Source organism: Oryza brachyantha, chromosome 1, assembly GCF_000231095.2.
Source record: "Oryza brachyantha chromosome 1, ObraRS2, whole genome shotgun sequence".
NCBI lineage: Eukaryota > Viridiplantae > Streptophyta > Magnoliopsida > Poales > Poaceae > Oryza > Oryza brachyantha.
The window spans coordinates 5,339,001-5,360,362 of NC_023163.2; the positions used below are offsets into that span (position 1 = coordinate 5,339,001).

Consider the following 21,362-nt stretch of genomic DNA (forward strand, 5'->3'; position numbering starts at 1 on the left):
AGCAAACAATTACTGAAATTTTGGTAATCTGTACTCATTTCGAACACAAAAGTAGTATGCTATTTATTACTTAGTTGAAAATGAGATTATTTGTAGATTAAGCTCATCCACCTGATGGTTAATTAGGTGGATAGCGCTAGCCTAGTACAATCTTTTCGCCGGAGAGAGATCATCAACCAATGCTAGACACACCACCGGTAACTTAAGGCCACTTAAAAATCGAGTACCAAATCGATCGTCTTGTTGCATTGAGATCGTCCATTGTTGCCACCACTTCGACAAAAGTCTCGGACCCCTAAAATTTAAATTTTTAATCTTAAATTTAGAGTTGATTTTAGTGTTTTTTTATCAAAGTTTATTTTCTAACGTAGACTTTTAGATCGCTTAGAATAATTATATAAATGTTTTATTTATTGATTATTTTTAAATATATCGTTTGACTTTTTCATGAAAAACCCAAACAAACACCCTCAGACTTTCATTGTTTTGTTTATTTAACAAACAAAAATAATTTACCGCAAAACCTTTATGTGACCAAAGCGATTTAAAAAATTGCAAAACAAACTACAATAAATGTTTCTATATTAGCTAGAAAGCCCACCTCTGCCTGTGTTCTTGTTCTTGCGGTCTTGCCCTGCCTTAATTAGCTTATCACTTTAACAACTACTCAGGCCGTGTGTTCGGTGGTAGGTTAGTTATCCGGCGTAGCAAACATACTGATCTATATGATTAATTAATTATTGGTTATAGATTAGTATAATTTTTAATTAATTTTCTATTACTGTTTAGCAGGAAGCATGCACGGAAAAAAAGAGCAAATCTAGATTAGTAAGAAAGGAATAAGAACTCGACCTGTCCCCAAAACTTTTCTACATTAGCTATAAAGTCCTGTTATAGATGCTTCAGGAAATATCAAATTAGGGGAAAAAAAGGTTACGGGGATAATTACAGAGAAGTTATGTTTTTTCCCCAAATGGATATAAATAGGGTCTAAGATTTTTTGAGCAGAAAAGACTACTATAAAAATAAAAATCTAGATAATAAACTTCTACATCGTTTAGCTATTCCAGAAACGTGCATACGAAAGCTGAAAATAAAGCTAAAAATAAACTGTCTTAAAAAATGTCATAGAATCATTTTGGGAACGGGGAGTAGTTATACGAGGATAATTCACAGAAAAGAGATGAGAAAACAAACGTCCGCCCTGGATTCATTATTCTGAAGCACAACAACCAAAGGCAGGCAATGCACAGTTCTGGAGTTGTTCTCTATCATGTTTTACACGAGAAAATCGATTTCCTCCCAAACATTGTCAACTGATGAAACTTAAAACACCAGACTATTTTCACATGGTTGTTTTTCGTCTATGCTAGTTTTCAAATTATGTTCACATACTCTGGACATTCAGAAAGTTCAGAGGAAGTATGTCAACTGTTGTTTCTTTCTGGAGCCTCCTTCACCGTACAATTCATTCCATTGCTTCAGTTCACCCATTATTGTTCCTTCAGCAGCAAAGCTTGCCGCCACCTGCATTTCGAAGTTCCACAGGATATTGACAAATTCAGTGGCAAGATACTGTTAACATTTTTAACAGTTTTTCAGTCTTGTATGAATTCCAAATTGAACTGCTAAAAAGACTTCACCTGGTTCTTTGCTTCTTTCAAATCTTTCATGTTTAGTGGCCTTAGTATGATCGTCTCGTCCTTCTCTTTCATCTTTGAAGCATCTGAAGCATTGCCTCCTGATTCTCGCTTCTTCTTTTCCTGAAGATATTACGCATAGATATTCTGCTTTTAATATAAAAAATGTTTTCAATCGAATGCTCAAGTGTGGCAGTGACAAGATTACCAGTTCCTTCTTTCTTTCCTTTTGGATAAGTTCCCTCACTGGGCGATATGCTGCTGTTGTGCACAAGTTCTGTCGCAAAGCGGACTACTGAGTCAACGAAAGAGTTCTTTGGGATGAAACAGATTTATATATCATGATACTGACCTTGAGATCACTGCCACTATATCCTTCAGTCATGGTGGCTAGTTCCTTATAGTCTAATACCGCATCAACTTTCTCCTTCGACAGAAGACTCCTCAGAATCAATTCACGACTTTCCAATGATGGCAGGCCGACCATGATCCTACAGAAGCAAGGGAACACAACTCAGGCATGGAATAATGGAAAGGTGCTAAAACAAGTTTAGAGGCTGATGCAGATAACTAACGTCTACCAAGGAAGATATACAAACCTGCGCTCAAACCTTCTAATGATAGCCTCGTCAAGATCAAAAGGTCGGTTGGTCGCAGCAAGGACCAGAATTTTTTGATCTGGTCTTGACAAAAGGCCATCCCAGTGTGTCATGAACTCATTTTTTATCTTCCTCATTGCCTCATGCTCTCCAGCTCTGTTCCGCTGGCCAAGCATGCTATCAACCTCATCGACAAAAATGATAGTGGGTGATACTTTTGCAGCTAGTGTGAACAATGCTCTGACGTTCTTTTCATCTTCACCAAACCATTTCGACGTGATAGTTGACATTGAGACATTTATGAAACTAGCTTGAGCTTCATTTGCAATAGCCTTGGCTAGCATTGTCTTGCCAGTTCCAGGAGGACCAAAAAGTAATATACCTCTGCAAGGCTTAAGAAGACCCCCTTTGAAGAGATCAGGTCGTTTGAGAGGGAGCATGACAAGTTCTTGAAGAGATTCTTTGATATCACTTAATGCACCAATATCGTCAAATGTAACACCGATTTCATTAGCGGGTATCACTTCAGGTCTGATGCGCTTTTCGAACTCATTGTCTGGTGGCACTTCCTGTACACGCAAAGGATGAAAGTACACATTATAAAAAATAGTTCCTTGGGGCTTGCACATAGAAACATAAAACAACACAGGATATTTTTTGTAGAACCACACGTGATCTATCAAAACCATAAAAAAACAAGAATTTATTTCAAGGAAGTACAATTTTTTCTGAGGAGCATTTCAAAACTTTTAGATAATGCTCTTACTGGTGCTTTTGCAGCTGGAGGTGGATTATCCTTCTTCTCAAATTTCTCTGCTGTTTTGCTCTCAACAGGAGGAGCGGCAGCAGCAGCTGGAGGAGCTACTGGTGGCAGCAAAGTTGCAGGTTTTGTCTCTGATTTAGCAGCAACTGGAGCAATTCCCTTTCCACTCACCTATATATGAGGCATAATACATGAATACCACAACTTTAAATCAACAGAGTATTCTGAATTGCCTGAAATGTATATCAATGCAACGAGATGTTTTGGCAAGCTTCGCAATAGCAGTAGATAGCCACGGTACATGCCTAGTTACCATGTTGGACTAACAAAAAATAAGCATAAGAGAGCAAAGGATATAATCTAAGAATTCATATTGTAACATCAAGAGAAATTGTCCATCGGCTAACTATAAATTTAGTACAAAAGCAATAGAAATGAAACAAACCTTTGAAGCATCGCACTTTGCTTCCAACTTCATGCTGTCCTTGTCACACATCTTGTTCTCTTGAAAAATTTCCAATGCATGGGACAAGCTGTGTCATGAGAGAGTCATAAAGCGAAGAAGGGATGAGGAAACCAACAGACAACTATATGAAAATGCTAAGTACCTCTTTGCAGAAAGAATTAATTTTCCATTTCGGTACTCCGGATCTTTGTTATTCATCAGGTGATAAGAAACCGCAGATACCACAATCTCCTCAATGTACCTACCTAGGAACATTGTGTCAGATAGGCATATTGAGCCCAAATCATCACATTCGAGGTCGTTTTCTGCAAGGACTTCCGTAATATGGTTCCGGTTATCCTGGAACTGGATCATCTTCATATCTTCTTCTAATTGGGAGTTCCAGCTCACAAGGTGGCTCTCATTTTCTGGTGGCTTGATTTCGATGTTGTAGGGAAATAAATCAGTTAGTCTTTCATCCAACTCTTCATCAAAGTCCATTTCCACGATTCTTGAGCCAAGGACAAGCACTGGCCCTTCAAGCTTATTCAGTAGCTTTTCAAACATGACATACATTTTTGTGGACTTGTGAAGGAACTTCTCAACATCTCTTATATAGAGGACGATTGGGTTCTTCTTAGATACTGAATGCAGAACCTTGTATAAAGCTTGCACCAAAATCTTCTCATCAAAAGTCCAGCTGCTAGCACGTCTGAGAGAACCTGCAGGGTTAGCCAAATGAATTTTTTTGCCATCCTTAAAAGAAGGTTCCTGAAGATACTACATTTTCTACTACCAAGTACTAGGTATCCGGAGGTAACAAAATTTTATATTAAAAATTTGGTAACTCTAGATACTTTCTCAAGTATTATAAAATTTCTTTAGCCAAATATGACATGACAAACAGAAAAAAATGCACTGTTGAATGCTGCAAGAAATTTATAAAGGCAACAAATGCAAAATATTCAGATGCCGTGGGAGAAATTTTGTTATGACCTGGATTATTTGGAGGACCTTGTGATGCCAAGCTACTCATATCAGATGAAGAAGAAGCATTCCTTTTAAGCTTCGGTAAGCTGCCCATGCTTTCAGAGCTCCTGCAAATTGCATAAGAATGCATATCAACAGCAGCCAATGATTTGCCCTTTTTTAACAGGCTCACAGAAGCTTTATTTCTCATACCTTAATTTCATGTCTGTCATGCTGCTTTGTCTACGAATAGTTCCTGAAATAAAAAATCAAATTAATGCAACAAATACAGCTGAAAATTTTCTGAGGTAGAGTAGAAAACATAGTTCTGTTATGTTTACAGTCTGCACATACAAGTGGATTCAGTTAGTATCATTAAAGGCGAAGCATTATTACATTCCTTTACAGCATTCATAATTCAGACTAAATAAAAGTTAAATTATGTGAAGTCAAGAATATATAGTTTTGTGCTTTGTTGGCAGTAAGTGTACTTCCTAGAAACGAAGTCATTCTCTCAGTTCATTAGAAATTGTCTACTAGTTTTCTGTAACTCTGTTTGAAACTTCAGATACACTATCATTCATCCAAAAAAATTACTGAATCAGTAGAAGACAGTAGACACTTATTTTTTTTCAGATAATTGAGAATATTATCAACATTAAAGATCTCAGTGATGTTCATATGTAATTTTACAAAAATAATGGAACCAGGAAGTTCACATGAGCTGCCATCTCTGAGCAGAGTTCCGAGGATTCAGTGCAAGAACTGAAGCAACTGCTAAGAAGCAAATAAAACAACTGTGCACTACTTCAGAACAAGGAATAGTTGAACAATTCTTATTGATAAGTTCCCCATATCACCTTTGGGTTTCTCCTTTTGTGGTAGAATTGAAAGAGATCCAAGTAATCCAGACACCCTTTCAAGGGTTGTCTCAGAGATGGATCTTTTGAAAGACTGAATAGAAGAAATAGCTCATCAGTTAACAATTGGTTAAAATTTGCCTCTAAATGGACAGTTGAAAGACTCGAAACTTGCAGCAATGTAAGGAGAAAATGCAGTACAATGTCAATAATAAGCAAGCAATACAATGTCAATAATAAGCAAAACAGGACAGACGAATTTATATTTTCCAAGGTTCGGAAATCAGAAGAATAGTGACAGTACGGCAAATACAACCGATTTAAGGATATGTCAATTGTCTAGATGGGTAGTATGATCATGAGTGTGTTAAGGTTCTTACCGTCTCTGTGCTGCTACCAGTACCATATTTGTTATGGATCTGCAAGGAAGAAAGAACTGCATTACAACATACTTAGAAATGTACATGAAAGGAAATCTGTGCCAGCCTGACAGCAAAACTCACCTTTATGAGGAAATCTGTAGGATCTAGCAAGAGCAGTCTTGCTTCAAAATAGTGGGCAAGGGCCTTGGCGAGCATTTGCTGATAAAGTTCTTCAAGACAGGAACTTAATTAGTCTTAACTTAGTCCGGATCAGGAGAAGAGTGATTCAGCATCTCCTGGATCTGTACGATGAAATATGATTTACCTGCAGGGCCTGACAACAGAATTGCACGGCTAGCTGGTGCAAGATTCCTGGTATATTTTGATATGTCTGCTTGCTTCAAGTGAACATATGCTGCGCTGGTCAACACAACTCGTGTTTGCTCGCTGCAAATCATAGTTAGGAAAAAAAAAGAAGATACACACAGCATAAGGTTATGATGAGATGGAGAGAAAAAGGAAATGAATATAAACAGTAAGATCTCCGCGTGAAATCTATCGTTCATCTAACATCCTCATCGTCCTGCTGTGTGATCAATAAAGTGGAATTCCAGCAAACATATTGACCTCGAAAGTGATCAATCAGACCTTCCGACATCTTATATATGATTTTTCGTACATGTTCTATGATCTATCACCCCCTTGCTACAATTTTTTGTTAAATTCTATCACCACTACCTTTCATGGCCCATTCTTCAATCACACAGATGAACATTTCAGAAAGCAGAGAGAGTCGTCTCTCTGTCCCACATGCCCAAAAAAAACTTCATACAAAATTCAGTATCCATAGAAATGGAACAGTATAACTGTTTTCAGTGACAGCATCATTCAATTTGTTATCCATGGGCCGAAGATCGTAGAAGCCTTTCGAATCATCGTTCCTTTTCCACTACGCAGTTCATCTGCAAATCTGCCGCTTACACATCACAGAAGGAGCTAGGCAATAAAAGAACAGAGGACACAACATCCCTCCAGCAACAAGAGTCGAGAGGAAAAAGGAAAAAAAAAACTAAAATCAAACGACCATCCCAAAATCCGGTGATACAAGCTGAAATAGCTAGATGAACGAGAGAAAAAAATGCCATGATTCTTAACGTCGCAACAGATCGAGCAAACATATATACTCAGAGCTAACCACCTGAGGTAGTAGGGGAACTCGTCGAAGGTGACCTTGCTCTCCGCGCCGTCGGCGACGAGGCGGCGGAGCTCCTGCTCCACCCTCTCCACCGTGATCCCGGCCCTCGCCTGGCCCCCCTGCCCGCCGCCACCGCCCGCCCACGGCGCCGACGCCAGCCCCAGCCCCACCCCGACGCCTATCCCGATCCCCACCGCCGACATCACCACGTGCTTCCCCTCCATCCTTCCCTCCCTCCCTCCCTCCTCCTCCGTTCACCGCCTTCCCTTCCCTTCCCTTCCTCCCCCTGCAACGAACGAACGATCGATCCCACGGACGGACGGACGGCAAGAGTGATCGGGAGGCCGGCGAGCGGAGGAGGAGGAGCAGGGTTAATGCGGGGGAGCGGGGAGGTGGCGGGAATGGGTGGCTCGGCGAGATGGATGGATGGGTGGGGAGGGAGGAGGAGGGAGACGGTGGCTCGATCGCCGCGGGTTTCTCGGAGCTTCTGCTGCGTGCGCGCGTCGGGGCAATCCGGGGCGGGCACGCGGGCGCGGACGTGTGCTTTCATGGGGAGAGGTGGCGCTGTCCAAAGATGGGGGCACTTTTCTGCTTGGGCCCCCCAGGTTATTTGGAATTGTGTGTTTGGTTTGGAATTGACATTAGTTAAATTAAGGTCCTATTTGACTTAGTTTATAATTACTGTAAACGTGATATGAAACGAACGATTAGATTATTACGATAACATATTATAATTAAGAGCATATATTACAATATATTGATAAGCTTCTGTGAAGCTCTGTTTTTTTATATTATTGGGTAGCTGAAGACTAACTATCCTCGAGAATTTAAACTAATTACACACCTTGTCATCTATTAGCCACTCTAGCTAATAATCTAGATTATAATAAGTTGGCTGTCTTTATTGAGAGGTGGGAAAGGATATTTTCCTTGATTCATTGTATTTATTGCGTGATTAATAGCTTCAATGGATCGAAAAATGAATAAAATGGATCAATTCACCTTGTCGTCCTTCCTTCCCCCCCTCGTGTTGACGGTTGACCCGATCTGGTGCAATGACCACGGAGCAAAAATGACGTGAAACCAAGGGTTTGATTGGGAGTTTGGGACAAGTTTACCGCGGGCATACACAGCGGCAGCAGAAGTGCACGGAAGCCGCGGCATGTATACGTTGCAGCCGGCCCATGGATTTGATTGGCTGCGGCTTGCACATGAACCTGACCAGTGACGACGGGAGCATGCATGCACCAGCACCATGCTGCAGGCGCACCGATCCACTGCACCTCTCCTCCTCTCGATCGTTCTGCTGCCTCATGATGATAACGATATCATCATCCAAGCCGCGTATATAAAATAAATCAATTGTTTGCACGCACGCTGCCACTGTTACGTGATCCATCAGCCATGGGCCCCAATTGATTTGTGTTGTTCTCATCTTCATTTTTGGCATTCCTTTAGCTTATACTTCAAAATTTAAACTTTTAAAAATTACCCTGATTTAATTTTCAGCCCATGGCTTTACACAGTAAAAATTTTATTTATAAATTAGGTTTTTTAATATACTCTCTCCGTTTCATAATGTAAAACTTTATAGTATTGATTAGATTTATATAAATGCTAATAAATCTATACATATATATAAATTATATATATTTATCAATAAATAAATTTAGTTAAACTAGAAAGTCCTGTATTATAAGACTGTCCAATAGTTTCATCTATCTATTTTTTAATAAAGCCAAAGCTCTACTTGCTGTTCCAGCCTCCCAGGGTAACGCTCGTCAGCACACCGCTCGCGGCGATCGAAACAAAGGCCTTGTTTCTTTCAGCTTGGGATTATTATAATCCAGATTATTAGGAGTAAGCTGAAAGAAACATACAACTTATTGAAGTAGCTTATTATAATCTGGAGCCATGTTTATTATAATTTGATAAGCTCATTTATGTGAGCTTTTTCTAGCTTATTGGATGAAAAATTATCCATCATGTCACCTCAATTCATCTTTATACTTGCAAACCCAATAATCTAGACTCTAATAATCTAAGAAAGAAACAACTCACAACTTATTCTATTACAGATTATAACAATCTAGCTTATAATAATCTGACTTAACAATCTATATTATAATAATTTTAAACAGAAAAAAACAGGGCCAAACACCGAGGTCGTAGCGTGCGTCGGCCGGTCGTCGCATCGGGATCGTATGTCCGTCCAACCCTCGCCGGAGCGCGAGGCGATCGGGATCGGTCGTCGCTGCGACTGCGAGTGATGAGAGAGCAAGAGAACGTTCTAGTAAAATGCAGCGCTGTGCTTGTAAAAAAATCTCGTAACGGTTGACGACGACGACGACAGTTTGTTGGTGCGACGTGGCAGCGCGCCACCACTTGCCACTACGTACTGAGGCCACGTGGCGCGCATGCACGATGCATAGAGAGGCGAGAGAGAAGGCCGAAAGAAAAAAAACTGTTAATCTCACGTTGCAGCGGGCCCCACCCCCACGCGACGGAACCGAGATATTTATGTCCACGAGTCCCGTAAGCACGGGCTTTCTAACGGCCCATGAAACCGCGGCCCACAAAGGGAGGAGGAGGAGAGACCTAGGCCCGGCCCGATTGGATCTACCGAAACGTGGGCCGCGTTTTCCGTTTGCGAGCCCGTTCAACCTCCACCTCCTCCTCCGGCGAGCGCCCCCACCCGCCGCCGCGCTCCACCGCAAGCACGAGCTCGGCCGCCGCGGCACAGCCGGGGAGGGCGCCGCACCTCACGAGACAGGCGCACGGGGCTGGGAGAGGCGGCGGTCGGCAAGTGTCCCATCGACCTCGAGGCGCAGCTCCACCGGATGCTCCGCGAGTGGCGCTGACCCGACCTCAGTGTTCCCTCCCCCGGCTGTTCTGAAGGCGGCGCGGCGGAAGTAGTCTCCGTCTGGAGAGGAAGGAGGGGGACGGGCAGAGCGGCGGCGGCGGCGTCCCCTCACGGGCTGATCTAACGGGAGAGACGAGGGTGAGCTGCGGCGGAAGGGAGAGGCGCCGCCTCCCGTCGTAGGACTCGCCGTCTTCGTCCTCATCCCCTGTTTCTGCGTCTCGGTAAGAGCCGTTTACCCCCTCTGGTAAAACCCTACCGAGTATCGACGAGAAGGCAGGGTTTCTGATTCGGCTTGTTCAATTAGGGCTCGTTTGTGGGAATTTCGAGGCAATCTGCACGGTATGTTTCGACCACCTGGTGCTTTCGGAGCTGCGCCGCCGCCGCTGCAGCAGCCTCAGCCGTGGCAGTGGCAGCAGCCTTTCCAACCGCCGGCCGCTACATCCTTTTGGCAGCAGGACAATGTACAGGAGCATATGGGGAGGCTACAGGAAACTATCGATTTAGCCAGTGCAGTGTGAGTTCCTGAACTGCCAAAGGCCAACTGTGTGTTAAAGTCGAAGCCGTTTCCTTTAAATTTATCAGACCTATCTTATGGGATAAAAAATGTATTGAACTGGCAGGATAAATGAGCTCGAGGAAATTGCGCTGGCTAGAAACTCAAGCGATGCTACCGCACAAGAACATGACTTGTCTTCAGCAAAATCATCGTCAGAACATGATGGTTTTTCTGCAGAGAAGCCCCGGTGTTTTGTTGAGCTTGCTAGAGCTATGGAGATTAGTCAAGACACTCATGAGTCTCTGGCCACAGATGCTGCTAATTATCTTTGTTCTCAACTTCAAAACCTTCTTGCACCTATTTATCCTGCTGTTAACCAAGGGGGTCCTTGGGAAGAAATGTCTGCAATGATCAGGTTATCTCAGAAGCTGCAGAAATCCAAGAGAAATAAGCGATGGAGAAGGAAAAAAAGAAAGCATGTAGCGGAGCTTTACCAGAAGGTGTGATCGTTCATATGTTTTTCTGCTTATACTATGATCACATCAAAGTGGACATAGATCATAATGCCACCAGTTGCCTTGATGTTTCACAGGAGCATGCAGATTATGACAGAATTGATCAGGAAGCTGATGAATGGAGGGCTAGGCAAATAGCCAAGGATATTGCGCAACGCAAGGTTCTTTTCTCATTTTTGAATTAGTCATTCGTTAGCGGGGTTCTTTTGGGTAAGACCACACTATTTCTCCACAGACAATCAAATTCATAGATACTGTGAAATCAGGTGGAAAACATGAAGCAAATTGCCAAGAAAAAAGCAAATGAGGAAAGAAAGCGACTAGAATCTGAGGTAAAATTAATGCTTACATTTTGATGTGTACATTCTGCTTGTTTGTAAACTATGTTTCATTCATTCATCTGTGTACACTGCTGAATAATACAGTGTGATACTTTGACCTATGAATTTTGTTAAGTTCTAGGTATTAAGTTACACCATTTTTATCTTTGACCTTGTCTCTATTTTCTATTAATTTAGGAAACTCTATAAGCTTGCTTCTAAATTTTGTGAAATGTATTGTATATTTGTCTTTGATATACTGCAATCCAACATCTACAATTACACCACCTAACTACCTGTTATCTTTCATTCAGAATTATTTTGCAATCAGTTCATGAATTCTTCAGTGGTTATTTCAGTATGTTATTTTTAGATTCCAAGCTATTAACATTTTCTGTAGAAGTTGTAAATTTAACAGTGGCGATAAAATCGTCTTATTTTCTAGAAAACTAATTTTGTCAATACAAATATGCTATTTTCAGCTTGAGCTTGCCCTAATGGTCGAGAAACTACAGGAGCTTCGTTCTATAAGAGTTCAAAAACTGAAGAAACAAGGCAGGATATATTCATCTACCCATTATTTATAAGAATTCCCTTGTTTTCAGTTGTTGCAATATATCTCCATCAAACTTTTGGTCATAATCTAAAGAGGTGCAGAATACATGAAATGATTAATCATGGGGGTCAATCTTACTGTGATGGGTGGGTCAATCATTTTGTAATGCTTCAAGAATATACCCTTTGTTTGGATTACTTTTGGCATTCCCATTCCTCTCTGTCATATCTAATGCAGTTCTTGCCAATCTGTTGGCCAAACGGGTGGTGTATAAAAACTTCACCAAAATATTAGCTATAAAACTTTGATTGGCTTGGTGGGGAACAAACTAAAATCACCTGCAAACCTTGCCTTTTACTTGTTAGCTGTTCTTTTGTTCTGTTTTGGTACAGTTGATAAATCTAAACAGCTGGACCCTGATGCATGAGTTGTGTGCAATTTATTTCAGGTCATTTTCTGCCAGATGAAGATGATAAATATCTTGAGCGTGTTAAGGCTGCAGTTGAGGAAGAGGAGCGCCAAGCTGCAAGTGCTGCTCGGACTGATGCTGCCAAGGATGCTATTCTGACCGCTGAAGAGTCGAGGAAGGCTGTGCAATGTACAGATTCAAGAGAAGATGGTTCTGAACAAGCCAAAAGTGCATCAACACTGGAGCAGAACCAGATAGAGGCAGGAATTAGCGATAGAAGTCATCATGCAAGTCAAAAAACAGAGCATGAGAATCATAAAGATGAGGGAAAAGGGCATGGGCATTATGACTCTGTTTCTAGCCTGCCTTTTGAGTTCTACCATTATTATCATGGAAGCAGCTATGACATGGGAACACTCATTGAGGTAACTTATGCCAGCTTCTCAAAACTTCATGCTATAATTAAGGTTTTGTGAGATGTAATGTAAGACGGTGTAAATCTTAACTAGGCATTGCCCTATTAGTCTATCACCGCCAAAAATCTGTACTAGACTTTACATATCAGTCTAGTGTGGTCATAGATATGGCATGGCAGGTTTCACAATTTCACTGCATACCATCACTGGCTCATCTGGAAGCTTTACTAATTCTTTATTGTTAATGTTATCTCTACCAAAGTGGGTGTCTTAGGTTGATCCTATCAATGATCACATATTCAATTACTCAATATATTTTTTGATTGGGAATCACTGAATACATTCACTCAGAAATCACATCTATGTTGCTTGTTTGATTGCAGGTCCGCAGGATGTGGGATTCCTTTATCAGAACTGGGGGAAGGTATGACTTTTACTCAGCTAAATATAATATTGAGACTATGTTCACTCATCAAGCATCTTTGCCATACAATAATAAACCATGGAAATATATTTTGCTGGTTCTCTGAAGAACTAATACCAAGACGAGCGAAAAAACTCATGAGAAAATATAATGTTCTATTGCACTATATTTGGCTTATATAAGAGGTTTCCACCATAGGAAAGTGCAATCTCTTTTACTGAACCAAATGATGGTTCTTGGATATATTCACAGTTTGTTTAGTATTTGGCTAATACATTAATATGTAGTGCTTTCTTTTAATTGCAGTACTGGTTTAGTTTGGTACTGCTGAATGTCCTGTGGTTTTTTCAAGCTACCTTATACTCTTATCATCTTATGGCAGCATTCATCTTATTGAACTGCTATGATGAACTGATGATAGGATTTAAGTGTGTTGTGCTCTTGATTGCAGCGCTTTACCATGTGAAATGAATTCTATGTAGCATTTTCTTATCTCACAGTGCATTTGTCTCACCTGCCTGCAGCCGCATACCTGGGCACTGGGTTCAGCCACCCCCTCCATCTGATGAAGTATGGGCATCATATTTGGTGCAGCCCAAGTAAATCCAGTTATCTGTAAGGAATTTAATCTTCTTCTGCCTAACCACTGGAATCTTTCAAGGCTACCACAAGTCAAGCTAGGTACTCGAGTTATTTTTTTCCCCTTCATGTCAACCATTAATACAGAAAATTCATTTGTTATGTAACCAATTGCATTGATCAGAGTTAAATTAACTAAGCAGTAAGCAAAGTTCAATTGCTTGCACTACCAAGTAGCAACCCTCAGTTAACACTTAATTATCTTATGGTTTCACATGAGTTGCATCCAATATAAGATGTCGTGAATTTCTTCAACGCCATAAACTTTGTTACAAGGAAACTGTATTCCGGTCTATGTTTTTTTCCATGGTGCCCTTTTGCACATAGATGATATGCTCCATCTATTGTCTGAAAAATTGTGCCAATTTTGTTGGCCGAGGCAAGATTGACAGTCAGTTTTGAACTTCTGATAAGTGATAACCACTTCTGCAGAGTCACCATTGCACTTCTGATGTGTTGCTTTGCTGGTTCTATGTGATAAATCATTTGGAAACACCATTAAATTTCTTTGCCTTCTCTGAAGAAAACTTATTTTGGTTCTTGTCATAGACGAAATCCAATGCATACAGTTCAGAATCGGAAGTTGTTTCTATATTTGGAGTTAACAAAAAAAGAAGAAAAATGTTAGAATGGGCACCCACCCGGGTGGCGGCGGCGGCCCCCCGGGGACGGGGCTGGGGTGGCCGTGGGCCAACCGGCTGGGTTCGGGGAAGTAAGCCTAGTTCGGCTCCCTCGGGGCTTCTATGTTTTTATGTTTTTATTAGTGCATGATTTTGCACCCTTTTATTGAAGTCCCCGTCACTCTTACCTTACCTCACTGGATCCTCATCTATATCTGATAGTGCAAGTGCTATCTCAATCTTCTCTCGCCATGAGCCATAATTATTCCCGTTCAGGGACTCAAGTGCTGAGATGAATACTAGTGAGTTAGAAGTTCCTGAAAGCAAATTAGGGAAATTGAGAAACATTTAAAACTTTTGTATGTCTTAATTTAACGTTGGTCAAAATTAAAACATACAATGTACTAGCACATTAATTCTACATCACCGTTGGGCAGAAATAGAACCAATTCATTGAAAAACTATCAAACATAATTTCAATACTACTATTAACAATGTTGGTCTTAATAACAACATTACTGTCATTTTATTTAACACATTATTGCAGCGGAACTAAATTTACATGCATATTCAGAAGCATTTCTTACGTTTATCTACTGTAAACAATTTTCACATTGGTTAAAATTGCTTGGAAATAGATACATTCAATAACTATAATTGTAAATGCTTGTGAAAAATTGAGGACTAAAAACAGACTTGTATAATTTTCCTTCCGCCCCGTGGGACTTCAAATGGACTTTTTTTGAGCCCACGGCCTTCCTGGTTCGGCCTCAAGGGAGCTGAACCAGGCTTACTTCCCTGGACCCAGTTGGTCAGCCGACGGCCGAGCGCCCCACCCCCCAGGGCGGAGAAGGCTTGGGCGGTGATACTCAGTCCCGGGCGGCGACCCCGTCCTCGGGTGGAGGCCCTGACCCCGGATGGCGGCCCTGGCCCTAGGCGGCAGCCCTTACCCCGAGTGGCCCTGGGCGACGGACTTGGGCCCTGGCGCGCGCCTCTCTCCTTCTCTCTCCCGCACGCAGGCAGACCTAGGTGGTGATGGGGTTTCTTCCTGCGGCGTCGACGACGACTGGTGGAGGCGGTGGCCGAGGTTATGGTTCCACCTGACCTTGGTTTCCCTTATTTGTTTCTTCTTTTTAACTTTTCTTCGGGGATCCGAGATCCTCTTGCCTTCTTCCTTCCTCTAACCCTCATAGATCTACTCCTAGGCCTTGCTCTCATACCATTCTTAGAGATTTTCTAGGATCACTAGGGCTGATCTAGGGGTCGTGTTCACACTCATAGAACTACAATGGTGTTGTATACGTGAGTGAACGGGGTGAGACACATACCTTTGCTCTTGGAAGTTGACGTGGCCATGGCGATGGTGAGACTGACGTGCGGCGGTGATGGCATGGACGACGACGGCGGCGCCCGACGGTGGGCTTCCCTTCACTTCAGCTCGAGTCTGGGGTCGGTGGGTTTGCTTGGGTTTGTGGGGAGCGCGTGTGCACGGTGAAAACATTTTTCTCACGTGCCCGACGGCTCTCCTTTTATATGTGCGCTGTGTGAGAGAGGCCCACAGCCATGTACGGCTGGCGCCCCCGATCAGGGTGCGTAGAGGCGGAGTAGGGAGAGATCGTAACTAACATGGGCACCCCTTTACAGATAGTTATATGCAATCACTGTGGATGCTTTATATATGAAGATTAGTATCCACATGTCCCTTTCTGACCTGTTGAGTATTTCATGACAACCACCAGATTTTGCCTCAAATTCAATGGGATTCTACATTTTTTAGACCGATCAATGTAACTCACTAATGCATGGATCCATTATCTCATACTTATGCAGCATGCACCCATCCATTCTTGTGGTATTGAACTGAAGCACAAAAAAAAAGGACGGGAAACTATATATTCCATAGGATGGTGATGTACTTGGAAAGTTGGAATGTACATGTTAGGAACCGTTCCCCCCCTTCCTAATGATATGCTTGCATCTGTGAATTGCCACCTGAGTAATGAATAAGCTTAGCATGTAAACTGAGTGTTTCAGCATTTTGATCAATACCTCCAGTGCAACTAAAGATTCTCTTGAAATCTAAAACACCATTGTATGAAAATTCATATTTCATAATGTAACATTTGTTACTGATTAATCAAAAAAAGTGTTTATTCAGTTTGTACTTGGTACCATGCTACCAGTTAAATTTTACTTTGCACAGATCTCTGATACGAGGTTTTATTTGAGATTATCCACATGCAATTGGTCCTAAAAACACATAAATAATATATTTCTATTAAAGTTTCTGAGAAGTTTTCTGTTGTTAATTCAGTTACCCTAGTGAAGATTTAAACTGAGGGGTGTTTAGAATTAAAATTTGACTGGCATATATAGACTAATAGAGAATTGTACCAAGCAATATAGTAGCTTCAGAACATGATAACTTAGGTGAATAGCAAACGTGTTCTTTAGCTTGTCATTTCAGTTCATTTTTAGTCGTACTGAGTGCATGGCCATTTCATGCAGCAGCATTTTGGGTGTATGCCCCCACAGCTCAACTACCAGTTAGGAGTTCAGCTTTTCTCTGTGCTGAGCCATATAGATGAGGCCTCGAGAAAAAGATGACCAACGAAAAAATCGTGGACACCATTATGAGAAAACAAGAGGTTAGTGAATTGGATGGCATTAGCACCCAGTACTAGATTATCTTTTTTTTATATTTTTATATTTAGAGTAATAAGGAAACGGCATAATGCCTACTGCCTTTCTACTTGTGCTTGCTTGCTCCTCCATTTTCTTATCTCTTTGAGGTGATCAGTGATTAAACAGACCAACAACTCAATACTAATCTCCGCAGTGACAAATTTGATGATCCTTGCAATTAGGGAAAGATATCCTATTGCTTTCATGAAAAATAGTGCTGCTTTAGTCATTGAGGAATTATTGGTTGCACTTGATTTATAGGCCTAATAGAAACGAAGCATTCTGTCATGATGAAAGAATGCTATTTCTTCTTGGAGTTTGAGAAAACTGTGCTTATCAAGTGATCCTCTTTGTTGGGACGGTTTCTTTTCTGTATTAGGGAAGGGCGGGTTAAAACGTAGAGGCAGGCCAATGAACCAAAGTTTGGGAACATGCAAACGAATTGTTGCTCGCTCAGCTCCTCTGGTGACAAGAACATGTTTTGTACATCGACAGGTTCTTTAAAGTGCAACTGATTACTAATTTATTGAAGATTTATTTTTGAAAACAATAAAATTATAATTTTATGAAATGTGTTTTCAGGGCGGTTCTACAATACGATTTTTTACACCTATGGATGATTGTTTGGCTTTTCCATGAAAAAAAGTTAAACAACATATTTGTAAATAAAATATAATTTATGAATACAATTTTTATATACATATTCTAACGATCTAAAAGCCAAGACTGAAAAATAAATTACGATGAAAAATTCCAAAATCAACTCCAAATAAGGTTTATAAAATTAAATTTTGGCTTATATAAATATAAGCATAAGAAAAAAAAGATGTGGTGCCAATCTCCTAAGTATTTGTAAATATATTAATGTTCCATGATTTTAAAGTTTGACTTGGAACCTAACCAAAAGCGGCATGTTTTCCCTTGATTTGGAACCTAAAGTTTCTAGTTTATTGGCATAAACGTAAAGCACACAAAAATGTTTCCTCGCAAAATGAGAAAAGCGACATTGCTGGAAATGATGCCCACAGTCAAAATTATAAAGAAAAATGGTATACCAAGTTTTCTCTACCTGAATTCTATTCTCAGTTTAAATATATTTCAGTTCAATTCATATCTGAAAATTTGAACGGTATTTCCCTTTCTTCACCAACCCACACGATGTACCGATGTTGTGAACTGAGGGCCTGTTTGGATTCAATTCAGGGACTTTTAGTAGTCACTAGGACTTTTTCTTTTAAGTCCTTTCTGTTTTGGAAGAAATAAAAGTGTCTTACCATAGGGTACAAGTACTATAGTACACTTGAGATGCTACCTCCTCCAACTTCCACTGATCGGATCCGCTACCACCGGTGGAGTGAGGAGAAGAGGGGACAGGCGGACGGGCGGGGACGGCGCCCATTGGGCGGCGGCGACGGCTAGCGGGCAGGCGAATGACGCCGGCGGGCAAGGACGGGCAGGCGGGCGGGGATGACGCTCATCGGGCGGGGGCGGCGTAGGCAGGCGGGCGGGAGCATCGGGTGGGCGTCAGCAGAGGGGAGAAGAAGGGCAACACATGGAAAGAAGGAGAAAAAGTCTCTCTCAAGGGACTACTTATTTTTTAGGGATTATAAAAAAAGTCCCTCCTGTTTTGAAGAAAAGAGATTTTTTTTTAGAAGTCCCAGGGACTTTTTTTTAATCCAAACAGGGTCTAAAGGTGCACAACGACTTAGGCCATGTTTGGGAGTACTACTATTAACCTATTAACCTAAATTTTTCTTTTTTTCCGCGCGCATGTTTTCCGAATTGCTAAATTGTGTGTTTTTTGCGAAGATTTTCTACGGGAAAGTTGTTTTAAAAAAACCATATTAATCTATTTTATATTTTATTTATAATTAATAATTAATTAGTTATGTACTAATCTATTGCTACGTTTTTCGCGTGGATAAGAAAGCCTCGTGCCAAACGTGGCCTTAATTGTGCTCTGTTTCAAAAAGAATGACCAAGCTCAGATTGACTAGTTTCATTTTGTTTCACCTTTTAGGCTTCCTTCGAAACGAAAGATCGACATAAACGGAGGAATATAAAACGTACAGTTTAGATAAAAAAAAATACATGATCGAAACGAAGGGAAAACACATGGATTTGAGTAGAGAGAAAACTAAAAAGGAACTTTATGAGATTGGACTTTTATGTTAAATCTTCTCCAAAACTACGTTCATTCCATAGGAATTTCATAGAATTTAACAATGACAATTCCCTTGTTTTAAAGGGTCATCTAGGAAAAAACATAGGAATGAAGTCCTCCAAAATTCAAATGATTTTGCTTGCAATCAAAGGGGGGCCTTTAATTGTTATAATTTAGAAAAGATATGTCCTTTGGTTTAAAATTAAAGGGTGGTGCTTTTTGCTCTTTTGCACTTTTGAATATTTTTCTCTAGCCTTTTTTTTGGGCAAAAATGACACTGATTTTGACATACCCCTTTTCCACACAATCTGGTGTGACACTGACCTAGGACATGCACTGATGCTAAGTGCTGATGATGCGTTTGGTTCGTGGATGAGATAAGTTGGGCTAGCTTCACACCTTGTTTTTTGTTTAGTGGAAGGGATGGGTTGTGATGGGTTGGACCTGTTTATTTATTTGGTTGAAGGGATGAGATGGGATAAATGTTACCTCTCGTATCCAAAATAAAATATTAAATACTAGGATTAATATATGAATAATCTAAAGTAATTGAATGTATATTTATACAAGTAATATATTTTAAATAAATTTAATAAATAAAATAAACACCCCTCTATGCGTCGTGGTCGTCCTGGGACGGATTCGTCCCACCGTTTTGGTGGGATGGATTGAACCTAGATCTAGGAGGGATATTCCTCTCCTGAGTCTAACCCATCCCACCCATCCACCAATCAAACAGGGTCAATGATGGATTGACTCTGTTCCAACCTATTCCATCTCTGGAACCAAACACATCTAAGGATTGGTTTGGTTTATGACTGAAACTATCAATTCTTACGCCACATGAATAGTAGAAAGGAAAGTCAATGGCGGGAGAAAAAAAACGCAAATTTTGGCGTCTAACCAAAGAAAACAACTTGATATTCCTACATATTAGGCATGCCGCAATATGTCTACGGCCAAAATTCGGCAATGCTTTTGTTTTGACTTCAAACCATACTAGCCTAAATTCCAAGGATAACATTTTCAAGAGGTGGCTAAAATTGATCCCTAAAAATGAATTTTGGTAATTAGACTAATAAACATATCTCCATGAGATTTCTAAGTATATTCTCAATATTTGCTCATGCTTCAAATCATCTCTTTCGTATCCGGCAGAAATATATGTACTCAATACAATTTATTTACTTTTGGGCTTTATTTTTCTTTGGAGAAGTATCATTTTTATGTCCAATTTTTTGTGACCTATTAGAATGTTTTAGGAAGAAAAGTATTAGCATCTGTCGGAGATGCTCAGAAATATCCCATGGTGTAGTGTTTAATTGATGACAGGAATTACCGAAAGCAGTTGTTTTAAACTTTGTTTTACTCGTGACAAATTCGCTAAGAATTTGTTGGTTACATTGTGCAGTATGTCACACTTATTAACATTGTGGTAATATAATAATATTAGACACCGATCAAGTAACCGAGGCTGACCTAGGAGTGGTTCCGGCTGGGACCGAAACATCAGGGGAGTGAGTGTTTGAAAAAAAAAAGATATATTTATAAATAGAAAATAATTTATAAATAAAACTTTTATATATGCTACAAAATAAACTCCGGTAAAAATACTTTATATTATGGTATAGCATTTAAATCCTAGAAGGAAATTGCTATGCGTACGACTTAACCATCTGGCTACGTACGATTCAACTATCCAACAGCTACGGTGTCACTCACTTGACTCATTTGCCTAATCAATGGTTGTAATGTTTCAGTCATCGTACAATTGGGTCATACATATAGTGGGTTTGATCCTAGAAATAGTTATATTTTCATCCGTATATTTTCTGAGTTGTCACTGTCCGGTTTGATACGTATGCCAAAATGGTTTAACTTTGGATTTATTTGCCTCACCTCTCAAATCTAACCTTACTTTGTTTTGTTTGCACAGTCAATAGTGTTCCTACTTAGCAGCACGAATAACGAGGCATCGGTGGGTCCCACACCGCTGGACCCCACGTGTCATAGCAAGGAGCCCCACCGGGACAGGCTCATCCAGGCCGTTGATCTGGGCCGCCGGATCCCAGATCGAACGGTCGGGAGTCGGGAACGATCCAACCGGCCCCACGCACCTCGAGCCCGACCACTCTGGCCCCACCGGCAGCGACACAGACCACCGCAACACCCGCCACCTTCGCCGACCCGATCGCCGCCGCCACCTCGCCGGACTCCGGCGTCCCCTTCGCCCTGGTAATAGCTCCTCGTCCTCTTTCTTCCATCCACGTAGGGGGGAAAATTTCCCTTTCCCGCCTTTCCGGTGTGCTTTTCGCTGAACCTGACGCCGACGGCGACCAAGAAGAAGCCCTCGAAATCTCCGGCTCAGCGCGCCCTCGCACGCCTTCGTCTTCCTCTCGACACGGCACGACACGCTCCTTCG

General features: G+C 41.1%; 2 protein-coding genes across 7 annotated transcripts; one reads left to right on the forward strand and one right to left on the reverse strand.

Moving 5' to 3' along the window:
* Positions 1-1,184: 1,184 nt before the first annotated feature.
* Positions 1,185-7,128, reverse strand: LOC102720661. Its single transcript, XM_006645600.3, has 15 exons — positions 6,837-7,128; positions 5,964-6,085; positions 5,780-5,868; positions 5,657-5,695; positions 5,277-5,370; positions 4,630-4,672; positions 4,444-4,544; positions 3,611-4,169; positions 3,448-3,535; positions 3,006-3,173; positions 2,240-2,808; positions 1,993-2,131; positions 1,849-1,917; positions 1,644-1,763; positions 1,185-1,527 (listed from the first exon to the last, which is right to left on the reverse strand). Exons 1-15 carry the CDS (start codon positions 7,055-7,057, stop codon positions 1,414-1,416), a joined length of 2,535 nt encoding a protein of 844 aa, XP_006645663.3. The 5' UTR covers positions 7,058-7,128; the 3' UTR covers positions 1,185-1,413.
* Positions 7,129-9,502: 2,374 nt separating this feature from the next.
* Positions 9,503-20,945, forward strand: LOC102722708 (U11/U12 small nuclear ribonucleoprotein 59 kDa protein). Of its 6 annotated transcripts, none has more exons than XR_422977.3 (11): positions 9,503-9,917; positions 10,001-10,210; positions 10,317-10,692; positions 10,785-10,868; positions 10,974-11,039; positions 11,510-11,582; positions 12,032-12,417; positions 12,792-12,832; positions 13,357-13,513; positions 16,600-16,739; positions 20,877-20,945. XR_422977.3 is itself a non-coding variant. In XM_006643871.3 (9 exons), exons 2-9 carry the CDS (start codon positions 10,038-10,040, stop codon positions 13,433-13,435), a joined length of 1,278 nt encoding a protein of 425 aa, XP_006643934.2. In that variant the 5' UTR covers positions 9,504-9,917; positions 10,001-10,037; the 3' UTR covers positions 13,436-13,640. The 6 variants fall into 6 exon arrangements, 1 of the variants encoding a protein (XP_006643934.2); XR_001551788.2 differs by lacking the exon at positions 20,877-20,945 and adding an exon at positions 17,156-17,288; XR_422975.3 differs by lacking the exon at positions 20,877-20,945 and having other exon boundaries at positions 16,600-17,045.
* The last annotated feature ends 417 nt before the right edge of the window (positions 20,946-21,362 follow it).